Source organism: Primulina tabacum, chromosome 4 (assembly GCF_025594145.1).
Source record: "Primulina tabacum isolate GXHZ01 chromosome 4, ASM2559414v2, whole genome shotgun sequence".
NCBI classification, from domain to species: domain Eukaryota; kingdom Viridiplantae; phylum Streptophyta; class Magnoliopsida; order Lamiales; family Gesneriaceae; genus Primulina; species Primulina tabacum.
The window spans coordinates 41,070,004-41,085,648 of record NC_134553.1 but is presented as its reverse complement, the minus strand read 5'-3'; the positions used below and the strand labels follow the sequence as shown (position 1 = coordinate 41,085,648).

The following is a 15,645-nucleotide window of genomic DNA, read 5'->3' as shown; positions in this document are numbered from 1 at the left end:
GATATCAATCGAACCCTGGTCTTTCACATTGGAAAGTTGTGAAAGACATCCTCAAGTATTTGAGAAGGACCAATAAATTGTTCTTGATCTATGGGGGTGGGGAACTGAAATTTGAAGGCTATACCGACTCTACCTTCCAAAGCGATATCGATGACTCGAATTCAACCTCTGGGTTCATATTCATGCTCAATTGTGCTACTGTCTCTTGGAAGAGTTCCAAGCAAGATAGTACAACGGATTCCACCACTGAGGCAGAATACATTGCTGCATCAGCTGCAGCAAAGGAGGCTGTTTGGATAAAGAATTTCGTCCAAGTGTTGGGCGTCATTCCTAATGGAGTTGATCCTGTCCCAGTGTTTTGTGACAACACGGGAGCCATTGCTCAAGCAAAGGAGCCAAGGTCTCATCAGAAGTCCAAACATGTATTGAGAAAGTACCACATCCTCCGAGAGATTGTGGAAAGAGGAGAAGTGTCGATTGACAAAGTCGGCTCCACAGATAATGTTGCTGATCCGCTAACTAAGCCTTTACCTAGACCATTAATCGAGAAGCATCGCGAATCGATGGGTTTGAAGCATATGGGTAGTTGGCTCTAGTGCAAGTGGGAGATTGTTAGAGTAGGTGTCCGTCGAACCAAGTGTTGGCCGAGGGTTCATGTTTAAACTCTATGTATAAACAATCTTTATTTTAATAATATTTGAAATTATTATTTTGGCATATCTTTATCTGTATACTCATGCTAGTTGCAAGATAAAGTCCTTGAATATACGAATAGTAGAAAGAATATGAGATGCTCATATGATGAGTATCATGAAACTCATATTTGCAATACTGTATATTCTAAACAGTTCCTAGTCGATTCAGCCGCCGCTAAGAAGGATATAGGTCGCTCGAGTTCGAGACTAGTATCTGCGATGTGAGTACCATGTTCATTGGTAGGGGACATTGTGATGTCCGAACATGCAGATAAGTGCTCCTTGTAGACTGCACTGAACAACCCTCCATAATGGACTTTCCAAGTGGTTCTCAGTTATCGAGTGGAAACGTCCTAGTTTATGGTTGTGCACTATTAGTACTTATGACCCGGGACAACATTGAGACTCTATGTGCTAGCATTACACTTTGACTTGTTACCGACTCTCATGGGGTCATCGGGTGGCAAGGTTGAGTGTTTTGTCGAAACATATAGGTGTCGATGCATTGTAGTCGGGGATTCACCGCTTATCTTCGGGTATGGATATCTTATGTGATCACATGTATATGTAATTTGAAATCTCTGATCAGAATATGGTGGTAATTATGAAAGGGGTTTCATAGTTTACACCATCGATGCAACTACGACATGACACATAGTATCGATTCATTTACAACTCTCGATATACCAATGGTTGTCGAATCGGTTGGGATATATAAATTGAAGGGACCGTACTGTACGCTAACCATAATTGTATGGTTCTTGAAGGCACTATCATTTGATACCTAGGGAATCATGTAAGCGATGCTGCTAGGCATTTAACATGATTGGTTGGGTACTATCAGACTTGAGTTCTAACGTTCTTATTATCAAGGAGTTGATAATTAGGAATGGAGCAATTGAGGTATGCTCATATAAGGACATGTTTAGTCCCGAATGACATGAAGATGTGAACCCACGGCTAGTTGTATTAATGAACCATTGAGGGCCACACAAGTGCTAGCTTTCTAGATCCCGTTGAGAAGAAAAATAGTTCAATGTGTTGAACGGTTTATAAAGGAGTTTATAAGCGTAAATAAAAATAAAAGTATGACTTCTATAAGGAGAATATAACTTTTAATTTGAGGAAGTGTTCCTAAATTAAAAGTTGGCCAAACAAATAATGTATTTGAAAATTGTGATTTTCATAAACATTATTATGGACTAAATTAAATTAATTTAAGTGTTGAATTAATTAAACACTAGTGGATCTAGTATTTTTTCATCCTTGAAGAGCTTAGTTGTTTGATAACTAAGTTGGAGCCATCATCAATCTCAAGACATTGATAGGTAATTTCTCAAAACACATTATGTATGACATTTTGTTGTTTTCGTATTTGCTACACACTTAATGGGTGCTCGGTTTTCATGTTCTTGTTGAAACAAGTTTTAAACTTCCGTTGCGCAATCGGGCACCGTAACCGATCCCCTTTCAATAATGTATTTGAAAATTGTGATTTTCATAAACATTATTATGGACTAAAATTAAATTAATTCAAGTGTTGAATTAATTAAGCACTAGTGGACCTAGTAGAGTCAAAATAATTAAATTAGTTCATGTGTTGAATTAATTAAATAACATTGGATCTTGTAGAGCCCAATTGGAAATAATTATTCAGCTAATGGGTTTGAGTAAATTTAAGTAAGGTTTAACTGGTCTCAAATTTGTTTGAGATATTTAAATAAAAGTTCATGGACTTTGAAATTGTTACAAGCCCAAATAAAATGCATGCAAGGGAGGTGAATGGTTGGAGGCAATTTTTTCAATAAACAAGACATGACATGCTCATACACTTTTAACATTTTCAAGCACAAAGAGAACTTTTTCTCCCTTCTCTCCTCATGTATAGTGGCTGAAACTTTCTTGCTCTTGATCCCTAATTTTTGCTTCTTCATTTGTTGAGGAAAGTATACACTTCTCAAAGAAAAATGCTCTAATTTTTCTAATGCAAAATTAGCGTGGATCTTCATTGTAGTGGTGGACCTAATTTGAAGGAAGGAGTCCATTTGAACAAGGTGTGCTCTTGGAAAGCTTGTAGATTGTCTACTCTCAAGAGCTAAGTTATTTACAACTTAGTTGGAGCCAAAACATCAATCCTTTTGTTTGATAGGTACATTTCTAAACACACTATGTATGACATTTGTGTTTTTTTTCGTATTTGCTACACACTATGTGGGGTGCTTGGTTTTCTTGTTACTTGAATATATATTGTTCGAAACTTCCGTTGCGCTTCCGGGCACAGGAACCGATCTCCTTTCACAATGCAGGTGAGCTTGATAATAATGGAGGTTTTGATGGTTGATATTGCTGGACTGAAGGTGTACACAACCTGATGACCATCACTAGTTTTCCACAAAAGTATGTTTAATATTTAAGCTACTTTAAAGATTTTATTACTTATGATACTTTTGAGAGGTTTTTGAGAGAATGATAGAGTTAAATTTATTTTTGAAATAATGTTAGTTTAGGTTGATTGATGTTTTACGATTTTATGCTTTGAATTATTTTCTTTTGAATTTTCAAATAATAATTGGTTGGTTTAATTTTAAATGATACAAAATATATTTATATTTTAAATGCTTAGTGTTTCGGCCTAATGAATTATAAAAAAATTAGTATTTTTTTAAGAAAAATGAGCAGTGGACATTTCATTTAACCTCTATTTTCTTTATATTCGTTGTAAATTCAAGATACATAATTACATGACTCCAAATAGGATGAGAGTTGAGAAAAAGGAATGTTGGTTTAGCAAGATCGTGGCTTTTCTGTTGAATTTTTTTTATTATTTTTTTGTAAATTGAAAGATTGTACACGCTTTTTTATACTATAAGTTAGACACAATGATGATGTTAAGATTCAGGGGTCCACAAGTTTTTTTAGATGTAGTAAGATTTACATAGTTTTGCTAGTTGTAACAATGTAATTTAATTCAATTAATTGAATATATTATTTGCTCACTGTGTTTGATATTGAACTGCTCATATGTATCAGTTGTACTTAGTCTAGCAACTTAGTTTTATTATCACCAAAAAGAGATAAATTTTTAGATTGAAAATATGCTAAATTTTTGTGACAACAATCATTTTTGAAATGTTTCAAGGTCTAGTTGCTATTTGAGTGTATTCATAGGTTTCTAGCTAGACGTCGACAAGTCAAGTCACACCGAATTGTACATGAAATGATCATACCAAGTTGCATCAAGTTCAAGCTGCAATCCAACCAGACTGCATTAGTAGATCAAGCTGCAGACTGATCCTAGCTGGACATATCTATCAGCTAAAGTATATTGACATATCATGCACATATCTTACCAAATCTAGATTGACATGAATGTTTCATAAATTTCAAAGAGTCAATCAACTTTTCAGAAGCCAAAATAGCCAAAGTCTTAGAAAGCAAATAAGCATTAAATGGACGTTAAATAGAATGTAAGATGAAGAGAAGTTTGCAATATCATCTTGTTGGATGTTAGCAAATATAATCGTTTAAAAGTTTCTGGCCGTTGGAGATTTTCAAGTATAAATATTCAATTTCAAGATTGAAAAATCAACAAGACTGAAACTTTTACAATCAACAATATATAAGATTTCGAGCACTCTTATTCTTTCAATTTCAAACTTCTCACTGTTACACACTTACCCTTCATATCATCTCATCAAGGATCGACTTGTGTTAGCTCAACAACTCTAGCATTCAAAACTATCTGTCTGAACCAATACTTCCAAAGACAGCCAAAGTTATTTACAATATTGTTTAAGCTGTCACTAGAAGTTTCATTTAGGCAGTGATAAATCCTAAACGAAATGGGTTTGTATAAGTGTTGTATAAATCAAAGTCTTTTAATGAATTCTTTCTTAAGTGGAATAAGGGTGACTGAGACGTCTGCTTATTCGTTTTCTTTAAAAGTACTAGAAATTTTTTTAAAAAAAACCTCACATAGCATCGGCCGAATTGCATACACAAGCATAAAATATTTTTGGCATCATTTTAAAATAAATCAACCAACTAACATTTGAAAAGTATAGCCCATACTATAACCTCTCAAAAACCACTCATAAATAAAACGTCGTAAAAATATCTTTAACATAACTTAAAATCATAAATCATAACTAGTGCGGAAAACTAGCGTCGGTCCTCGGGTTATGTGCACCGACAGTCCAGCAAAGTCACCCGTCAAGACCTCTAACATCATAATTATTCATATCACCTGCATCAACACACCTAGTGAGTCTAAAGACTCAACACATCCTACCTTTAATAACAAGTAATACGTAATACAGCTAACATATAACAGTGAAAAATATTTGTACTTAAAATATCATTTTCTTAATAATGCATAAACTTTAAACTTTTTCAAAACATAAACATATCACATAAACATATTCATATTCGTATCCATATTCGTATTCATATTCATATTCATGTTCGTGTTTGTTGAATTCAGATCGTGATTGTGACTCGTATTCTTAATCGTATTGGGCGATGGATCCATTTAAAGAAAACCACAGTACTGGGCGGCGAGGACACCAGCAACACTCTCACCGGTCAACTGGGCCTTGGCCTACGTATTAACATATTCTTATTCGTATCACGTATTCGTATTCGTATCCGTATCCAAGAAAACACGATCGTCGGGCTCCCATTGGGACCATAACCCTCACGATATTTCCAACATGTAGTAGTCACAATCCCTTCACATCCTTCAACATGTTATCATCACTTAATAAAAATCATGTATATGCATATCGTTTTATTTTTGAAACCAAGCATGCAATATATCTTTTAAATGTCAAAGATTAAACCATAAAAATCCATGAACATTTAAAATAAACGTTTTAACATCTTAAAATTGACATATTATCATATAAAAATTCATAAACATCCATAATCATGGAAAATAATAATATTAGCATATAAAATAGCATTTAGGACACTACCATGACGTTTACTAATTTTTAGGTGTAAAAAGACCGTTTTACCCCTGGATGTAAAATTTCACGTTTTTGACATTTTCTTAATTTCATTGACTCTAACATGTCCCAAATAATTATTTAAGCTTACATGAATTTTTCATATTTTTATTTAGCATAATTCGATGACTTTTAAATTAATCTTTAAATGTGACGTATTAATGCGTTTTAATCCCGAATTAAACCAAACCTTATTATAAAATTTCCAAATTAAAAATTTAGACTTATAATAATTAGTTAAGCTTAACCCTAATTTTTCATAGTTTTATAAGGCATAAACTAGGCGTTTCAATTAACTCGTTAATTAGCGTTTCGTGCGGCGATTAAATTCCAGTTAAATCCAAAACTCGTTATTTTGATCCTAAAATTTTAACATAGCATTTTTATGATTTATCCTACCCTTCCAAGTCATGAGCCACCCCCGTGGACCCATGGATTCAATTTTAGTTGTTTAATTTTCGAAATTGACCCTTAACCGATCAACCCGAGCCATCTCCTAATTTACTCGAGCCACGCCCGAGCCACCTTGAGCCAAAACCTAGTGAACCCACCTAGGGACCCTACTGACCAAACCCAGCCCGAAATCCAGGCCCTGGCCCGTCCAAAAGCTTGCTGGAATTTGACCCAACCTTCTGCAGGTGTGTGTGCATGTGTTACCTTGAGCCATTGAACTCCTACCTAGGCTAGGACTCCTCCCAACCCTTAACCATCGAGCCACCCTGACCTTAACTGACCCTGGACCATGCCCAGACCATACCCAGACCAACCCAAGCCCCTGGACGTGAGCAGCAAACTCCTGAAGTTGGACAGCACCCTCACGCCACCCTTGTTGCAATGACCCTTCCTCACGTTTTCTGATGCTAAGCCCCTAACCATCGAGCCAGACCTTGAACCAGCCCCTTTTGCACCTTCTTAGGACCCTAAGGACCTACCCTAGCCCAGCCCCAACGCCCCTGACCGAGCCACAAACCTTGCACATTTGCTGCAACCTGCACAACCCCAATGTTTTCTCCCTCTCGGGTGGAGTCCTAGCTTGCTAGGACTCCTCCCCAGCCCATGGTATCGAGTCCTAGCGTGGCTAGGACTCTCCCACTGACTCACCCTCGACCTTGGCTAGCCTCTGGAACCAACCAACCGAGCCCCAGCCCCTGCAACAATAAAACCGAACCCCCTTGTTCCCCATGACAGCCAAGTGCTTGTAGGTTGTGTCCAGATTGGTGTGTGTGGTTTAGGTGATGTTTTAAGAGTCTGAAATTCGTGTAAAACCATACCTTAACCCTTCCTAGACATGGCAGCCCCTTTTTGCACATAAACAACATACTTTGGATCAAAGAACCTACTTGAAAATTTCATGTTACATGCACAAATGAAAATTACATAAAGTGTCTCTTATTTTGCAAACTTTTCATGCATAAAACAATTAATATGATGTGCTGATGGTTTGAAGAAAAGAATAGGCATGCCTTTGCGTTATATACGCACGAATAACCGTTGACGTCGAAGAACGGATAGCAACCTTGGCTTGTTTCTCCTTTGCCCTTCGAATTTTCTTCAAAACTTGTGTGTATAGTGCCGTGTGTGTGATGTTTTGGGAGGAGAGAAATTTCAGAATTTTAAAAGAGGGTGGCCGATTGATTGTGTGTGGAGTGTAGGGTTTAGGAGACTTAACATATATTATATACTAATTAATTACTAACAAGGCTTTAGGCCTATTAAGCCATTAAATTAAGCCCATTAGTCTAATTAAGATTTAAATAAAATATTAAAATAGTTTGTAGAGTAAATAGTCAGGCTACTAAAAAGTTCATATTTTTGATGAAAAACCAACACCGATAAAATTTTCGTCCCGGCGTATTAAATCATCTCAAAACCCCATATTTTCAAAAATAAGAAAAACCCACAATCATATTTTAAATAATTTAAAAAATAATTATTTATTAAAAACATTTTACATTTTTCAGCCTTCGGTCTCCGTTCTTCGATCGCAACTTGAAAAATCTTTAAAAATACAATTTTATGCAACAATGTACAAAATATATTTTAAACATGTAAATATGCACAACATAGTTACTTCATGCAATTAAAAAATTTAATTAAAATACAAAAGAATTTAATAATTGCATGCATGTGGTTTACGTGGACCTTAAAATTTTCGGGGCGTTACAGTGACATAGGTTGTTAATTCCGAACATCCATAAACATCGTGCCTCATTTACTTGCGCTTTATATTCATTTATACTTTATTGTTCTTATCTTGCCGCATTGTTAAATGTCTGCTTACATTAAATATATTGTTTCATTAGTCTAGCTGGACCTTTTCCACACTGAAAATATTTTATAAGTAGTCCAATTAACTCTACTAGTTCAAGAAAAAACATTAACAACTAATAAATGTTAATGTCAGCTCGAGTTTTCAAGAAATTTTAAGAGAGTTCATTCACCTCTCTCTAAATTCTTTTCATCCTAACAAAATCCTGCAGCGAAGTTGACTTTACGAGTTTAGGATTGTGGTCACCCTAATAATCTCTCATTAAATGTTTGCTTCACTGATGAATTACTCTTTTTAATTTGTATCCTATAAAGTCAGATGAGTTTAGCCAAGTATCAATCCGTCTAATGACAAAGGTAAGATCTCAAATTCTCACAGGTTTTATGTTCAAATCCTACTTGTGTGACTACTGTAGGTAATATAGTTTAGATAAGAAATATTCCCCATTGTATTAAAAAAAAAAAAAGAAGTTTAAAAGTTTTCAAAGAAATTATTTGGTTGAAATACTTTGTTTGTTAAAGAAATAGTAAGGAACATAAGGTAACAATACGACATGCATCCAGTTGAGTATCTATGCATGAATTAATGGAGGAAGAAATATTCACATTAAAAAAGGTTATTGGTCTTGAGAGCTCAAAAAAAAAAAATATTTAAAAGCTATACATATTATATTGAAATTAAAAAAATATTGCTTTGACCAATCTGAGGATGATATTATTTAAAAATCATGCTGCACGAAATTACATCGTAAAGGGTGGCGGAGATGTTTCCAGCAAAATACTTCAAATCTTGGAGGAAAAAGCTTTGCGTGGATTGAAGGAAATCAACCCAATTTGTTCAAATAATTATAAATCCATTGATTTCATATCGATCATCTTTTTATATTAAAATTTTTAGACCAAACCAATTTTTAAATCCCCCGAAAATGAAGTTATCTATACTATCTATAATATACTATATTATTACGTCTGATATTCTTATAATAACTAATTTTTGATGTCGTGATATGTTTTAATAATTATATATATTAATAAAGTGTTAAAACTTTAATGTAAATCACATATAACTTAGCGGATAGAACATTTTTTTCCTAAACATTAAATTGTAAGTTCAATTCTTATTTTGGTTTTTTTTAATTATTTTCTATTTATTTTTTTAATTCATATACAAAAATTACATGGTAGTCTCTTACTATTTTTATAATTATATTTTGATCCTCATTTAAATATAAACAAAATGAATTGTAAAAAAAAAAATATACATAACGCGTGCGTCGATATAATAATTTTAAATAACCATCTCCAATAAATAACCCAAATTTTCGAGATATTTAATAAAATAATCTTGGTTAGTTTTGTTTTTGTTTTTTGAAAATTAACCCTATCAATGGCTCAGTGTATTTGAAAACGAGAATTATTATTTTTCAAAAATTTAGTTTGACTAAATTTTTTTTTCAAAATTTCCCAAATGTTATTAATCTGGTGCAAATTTGCATTGCAATCTCATCAACTCATCAACTTCAAAGTTCAAATGTTACTTATAAAAGAATATTTTTGGAATATTATTTATATTTATTTTATATCAATTATTATAATTGATTTAAAAGCCACGTAAAATATAGTTATGATATGATAAATACTATATTATTAATAAATGAAATTATAATAAAATTTAAATTATTCGAAAATTAAAAAAATTCATATTATAGGTAAAAACTTGTGTGAGACAATCTCACGGATCGTATTTTGTGAGACGGATATCTGTTTTGAGTCATCCATGAAAAAATATTATTTTTTATGCCAAAAGTATCACTTTTTATTGTGAATATCGGTAGAGTTGACCCGTCTCACAGAAAAAGATTCGTGAGACCGTCTCACAAGAGACATACTCATATTATATTGAAATGCTAAGCCAAAAATAATATAAGAACCATGGATATTTTCAAAGGCAAAATCAATTGTTCGATTCGAGGAACCCAAATAAAGAATGGCTCCTGGCAATAATTTCACCACGTTTTTCGCGCTTTGGACGATCGCATTCGCATTAGGTTAAAATACTAATTTCTTGCAATTTAGGGTTCATGAATTTGACCGTTCGCGGTTTCTAAGTCCTGTTCTGTAATTGGAGATGGAAGATTTCATTGGGCCACAGTTTCAATATTTTATTAAAATAGGATAATTTAAACTTGAGGAAGAGAAGGCGCCACGTACATGGAAGGTAAATGCAGATGCCGTGGCCTAGGGTTTCTAATACTATTTTTTTAAAAAAACCCACAGAAATGAGAAACCATTTAATGCATACTTGTAAATTTGGGAGTTGGGACAAAAAGTTTTGTATTTGTTTTTTCCTTCGCCGAAATTGAGGAATTTTACGAGGGGGGTCTGGTGCAGTGCTTCATGTCTTGTTCCTCCGTCTGTTTTCTACCTGGTCTGATCTCACCCGTCCATGGTACAGCTTGCAGTTCATGTATCTCTTTAGCTAACATATACTGTGTGTGTCAAGTAGGGAAAAGAATGTTCTTAGACTTCTTTCTTGGTTATCGGAATTTTGATTTCTCTTTTGCTGATTTGTGGTGGGTACTGAAAAGGGTATGCGGTGACTTTTGATTTGGCAATGTTTAAAAGAAGCATAATTTCTGCCTGAGTATTGTAGATGATCGGCCACGCAGGTGTTATTTTTCTCGGATTTTCGAGCAAATGAGCTCATGAATAGGGACGGGGGTTGTCGTGGGGAAACCCGAAAGACATTGGTAGAATTCTGTTGATCCTCCAATTGTGCAATTCTTTATGTGTATACATAGGTCCTTCTGCAAGTATACGATGAGGGAGTCCTCTGAGGGTGGTTGGCAGAGGTCTGATAGCTGTAGGGAGTTAAATTCATCGCCCCGGAATAGAGAGCTGTCAGATAGTTCTAGGGGTTTTAATTCGAATCTCAGGAATATGCCAGGAAGTACAAACAGGTTTTCACGGGATACTGCATCACATGATTATGGGTTTATACCAGTAAGGAAAGGGAGGGAAAAAGCGCTGTGGCCACGTATCCACAATTATAGTAGTCCGGTTGGGGGAGTGGATGGTGACGAAGTGGGAGGCCCTGATGTTCAGGCCTTGGAATGTAATGATGTTAGTTTGAGACATTGGTTGGATAACCCACAAAGGACAGTTAATGCCCTTGAATGTCTACACATATATTCTCAAATTGTGGACATTGTGAATGCAGCTCATTCTCAAGGAAATGTTGTTCAAAATGTACGGCCCTCATGCTTTGTCTTGTCCGCATATAACCGTGTTTCTTTTGTTGAATCTATTTCTTTCTTAGCACCCCGACATAGATCAAATAGCCTAACGGCTGAGGTCAATGGTTCTTCTTTGCCTCTTGACTCTCTCTCATACCATAGTTCAAGTCTAACAGGCACCCCAGGTTCTTGGCTGGCAAGGAATCCAGTTAATACTGATTCGCGGTTTAATTCTGCAACCAATTACTTTGAGTCATGCTCAGATCAGGTCATTCATTCCTTGGAAGACACTAGCAGCGCACAAACGGGAGATGAGAAGTATTCTTTTTCAATGAAACAATTGCTGCTCATGGAATCAAATTGGTATAGCAGTCCAGAAGAAATTGTGGGTGATCCTATTTCTCGTGCTTCTGATATTTATAGACTTGGAGTCTTGCTTTTTGAGGTTAGTGATGGACATTTTAATAAACTAAATGTTTTAGAGTTTAATTTTCTGGGATTGCTAACTATTTTCCTCTTCGCGTAGATGTTTAAATATGATGGATTTCATATCTCACATGTGACTAATATAACTGTTTACCTGTTAGCAGCTATTTTACACTTCTGCTTCCCTGGAAGAGAAGAGCACAACCATGGAAAACCTGAGGCATCGGGTGCTTCCTTCTCAATTGCTTCTTAAATGGCCTAAAGAAGTTTCATTTTGTTTGTGGTTGCTGCATCCTGAGCCAAGTAACCGCCCTAAGATAAGGTAATTTTTGTCCTATCATTCCATTTTGGTGCTGAGCTTCAGCTAATGCTTGCTTTTATCTATATTGCTTACCATCAAAATTCCAAATAAAGGTTTCTAGCCGCTCTACTCTTTCAGGTGTATGCTCTTTGATCATGCACATTTTATGAGTCAGATACTTTTTTGTTCGAGTGTTCACGTTTTTGTTCACATTTTTTGAGTCAGATAGTTTTTTGTTCGAGTGTTCACGTTTTTGTTCTGTAGAATTTAGGTCTTCAAGAAAATTGCCTCTCCGTTGTAAAGTGATGAGTTCAAGGTCCAAAATACGACCTTTTAATTGTAAAGAGATGTAAAATATAATTGGATGGAATCATTTGGTCCCTGTATCTCCACTCTCATTTATTGAAATGTAATTTGTGCCCATTCTTACTTCCTTTTACACTGTCTTGCAGTGAAATGTTACAAAGTAATTTTTTAAATTCCCCAAGAGATGAGTTAGATGAACAAGAAGCTATTATAGAGCTTCCAGAAAAGATAGAGGAGCAGGAGTTGCTACTGGAATTTCTTATGCTTCTGCAACAGAGGAAACATGATGCTTCAGATAGCTTAAGTGAGACAATAGCATTTATATCTGAAGATATAGAAGAAGTCACAAAGCTGCAAACAGGTATCAGGCTTAAAGGAAATTCGGAATTAAAATTGGACAAAAGTACGTATTCATCCTCTGATTTGATGAAGGTCGCTCCTCATGAATATTTTGGAAGCTCAGGGAGCAGAAAGCGAACCAGGCAGGAATTTTACCCTAAACTCGATGACTCTAACTGCATAGAGACACCTGGTGGAGATGGAGCAAGCACTCTCTCCAGAAGTTCTCGGCTCATGATGAATTTTCAGAAATTGGAATCAGCTTACTATGCAACGAGACGCAGAAATGTCAAAGCAACACACCAACCACTGCCTACACATTCTCTTAGCAGTAGTGATGGCAAAGGCTCTGCTGTTGTCACTGAAAGAAGCTATTTGACTCATCCAACATCTAAAGAGATGCATAATAAGCGTGAAAAAAGTGGATGGATAAATACTTTTCTAGAAGGTTTATGCAAGTATCTATCTTTCAGTAAGCTCAAAGTTAAAGCAGACTTGAAACAAGGGGATCTCTTAAATTCATCTAACCTGATATGTTCCCTTAGCTTCGACCGTGATGGAGAGTTTTTTGCTACTGCTGGGGTAAGCAAAAAGATCAAAGTTTTTGAATTTAACTCAATCTTGAATGGAGATCGGGATATTCATTATCCTGTGGTTGAAATGGCAAGTGGAACTAAACTTAGCAGTATATGTTGGAATGGTTACATTAAGAGTCAGATTGCTTCAAGTAACTTTGAAGGTGTGGTGCAGGTAACATGAATTTAAACTCCTATACATTGTTTGCTTTACGTATTCTCTTTGCCCATCATCGATTTTCACTCTATATGTTGTCCAGGTATGGGATGCCACAAGAAGTCAAATTTTCTTGGAAATGAAAGAGCATGAACGGCGTGTATGGTCGGTCGACTTTTCCATGGCAGATCCAACGATGCTTGCCAGTGGGAGTGATGATGGTTCTGTTAAGCTCTGGAATATCAATCAGGCAATTCTATTTTTGCACTTGGTGGATGTCAGCTTTGAAACTAAACGTACTATGGCATCTAGTTATCATTTGTTGTATGCATTAGATTCTGGACATTTAATAAGTTACTTTTCTTACGTGGATTGCTTCTGCAGGGAGCTAGTGTCGGTACTATTAAGACAAAGGCCAATGTTTGCTGTGTTCAATTTCCCTCAGACTCTGCTCATTGTCTAGCATTTGGTTCTGCAGATCATAGGATATATTATTACGATCTTCGTAATTCAAAAATGCCCTTATGCACTCTAGTTGGGCACCATAAAACAGTGAGCTATGTGAAGTTCATAGATTCAACTACACTTGTGTCTGCTTCCACTGATAATACGCTAAAGCTCTGGGATTTGTCAATGTGCAATTCAAGAGTTCTTGATTGTCCTATGCAGTCATTCACGGGTCACCTGAATGTCAAGGTATGGTTTGATGGTCTTCTTTAACGTGAAGGAGTATCTTCTGAGTTTATCTCTTGGCCCCTCCCTCCAGATTCTTTCTCCGTCCAAAAACCATCACTCAGCCCATTGGTATTCGAAATTTGTGAAGGAAGGAATTTCTTAAAATAACCGTACTTGTACTTCTCTTGTCGGGCTTATGAGTCTTCCATTTGATACCTGATGATTAAACAATAATTTGTTTCAGAATTTTGTGGGCTTGTCTGTTTCTGAAGGATTTATTGCTACTGGTTCAGAAACAAATGAGGTATCTTATAAGTCTATTCTATGTAGTGCTTCTTGTCTTGCAACTTGTTATTTTTATCGGTATTTATATCGAGATATTCCATTGCCAAGCAGGTTTTTGTTTACCACAAGGCTTTACCTATGCCCGCCATGTCGTATAAATTTAGCAGCACCGATTCACTTTCTGCCGACGAAGTGGACGACTCGGCACAGTTCGTTTCATCTGTGTGTTGGCGTGGTCAGTCTTCCACCTTAGTTGCGGCAAATTCCTTGGGACATATCAAGGTTTTGGAGATGGCTTAATTTGGTGAATAGAACCAGGTAGTTCAAACGATCCGCAAAACAAATTTTTCCCTTACAACATAGGGGAGAGATTAACATGAAATTTCATCTTTTGATGGAATGCAGCTTGTGGACAAAACATTAGGATAAAGGGATGTTAATAATATAGTCAATTTTTCTCTGTACTAGTTACTCTGCACACGCGATGCGTGTGTGTACAATCTTTTTTAATTATTATCGATGAACTAATTGAAATTTGACAAATTATGGAGAACTAAATTGATATTTAAATTGTTGAAATAAAAAAAAATAAAAGTGTGTGTTGAAATTGAAAAAAAAAAAACAAAAGTGTAATATTAGTATCATATAAGGTTAAAATTGGAATATTGCATGTTGAAATTGAAAAAAAAAACAAAACAAAAGTGTAATATTAGTATCGTATGAGGGTAAAATTGGAAGAAAAAGTTGTGTACTCTTTAGGTAATTATTATCATGTCATTCATACTTAATAATATAGTATATAAGTATAGATATCGTGTGAATCTTGTGGAAAAGTGCGACCATTTCATTCATTCAATCTTGTTTAGAATCAATTCATCAACGTGCTGTTAAAAATCAAATAGGACTATTTTAAAAGAACAAACTCAATAGAACTTTTTTAAGAATAGCTCTTTAGAAATTCAGTAATCAGTACTCTTGGAAATATGTGCATTCATTTTCTCTTCGAATATTTTAGAAATTCGCACTTGAGAGTTTGTTTTTCCTAGAAATCAAGTAGAAACTTCAAATTAGGAGAATAGAATTGATTAATAATTTGATGATTTTTGTCAAAAACAATTTTGTATTCAACCTTTTGATATAACTTACTTTTTTCGAGAATAACAGAAATCTAATTACCATTAAAATATAAAAAATTTTAAAATTAACGTAATGATTAAAAATACAAACATGAACAATTCCCTTTCAAGTTCATGAAGAGATGCATCGTTCCGGAACAGTGACATCTTCGTCTTTGGGAATTATTATTACATATTTTTGGATTTTATATAACTCACAGAGAAGAAATTATTAGAACTAATTTTGGAGCCATCATT

At 35.0% G+C, this 15,645-nt stretch overlaps 1 protein-coding gene across 4 annotated transcripts; it reads left to right on the top strand.

Annotated features, from left to right (window-relative positions):
• Positions 1–9,992: 9,992 nt before the first annotated feature.
• LOC142543268 (protein SPA1-RELATED 4-like) lies at positions 9,993–14,748 on the top strand. Of its 4 annotated transcripts, XM_075650422.1 has the most exons (8): positions 9,997–11,653; positions 11,799–11,956; positions 12,388–12,602; positions 12,705–13,330; positions 13,416–13,562; positions 13,697–14,008; positions 14,232–14,291; positions 14,384–14,748. In XM_075650422.1, the coding sequence occupies exons 1-8, from the start codon at positions 10,760–10,762 to the stop codon at positions 14,570–14,572; spliced, it is 2,601 nt and encodes an 866-aa protein (XP_075506537.1). In that variant the 5' UTR covers positions 9,997–10,759; the 3' UTR covers positions 14,573–14,748. The 4 variants fall into 4 exon arrangements, with proteins under 4 accessions (XP_075506538.1, XP_075506540.1, XP_075506537.1 ...); XM_075650421.1 differs by having other exon boundaries at positions 9,998–11,653; positions 12,388–13,330; positions 14,384–14,747; XM_075650423.1 differs by lacking the exons at positions 14,232–14,291; positions 14,384–14,748 and having other exon boundaries at positions 9,993–11,653; positions 12,388–13,330; positions 13,416–13,589; positions 13,701–14,002.
• The last annotated feature ends 897 nt before the right edge of the window (positions 14,749–15,645 follow it).

What these genes read in the sequence shown, in the direction of transcription:
- LOC142543268 (XM_075650421.1), top strand. Translation starts at nt 10,760, where the DNA reads ATGTGTATACATAGGTCCTTCTGCAAGTATACGATGAGGGAGTCCTCT. An exon ending in TTGGAGTCTTGCTTTTTGAG is followed by an intron (nt 11,654 to 11,798) that starts GTTAGTGATGGA and finishes ACCTGTTAGCAG; the next exon opens with CTATTTTACACTTCTGCTTC. An exon ending in CGGGTCACCTGAATGTCAAG is followed by an intron (nt 14,009 to 14,231) that starts GTATGGTTTGAT and finishes AATTTGTTTCAG; the next exon opens with AATTTTGTGGGCTTGTCTGT.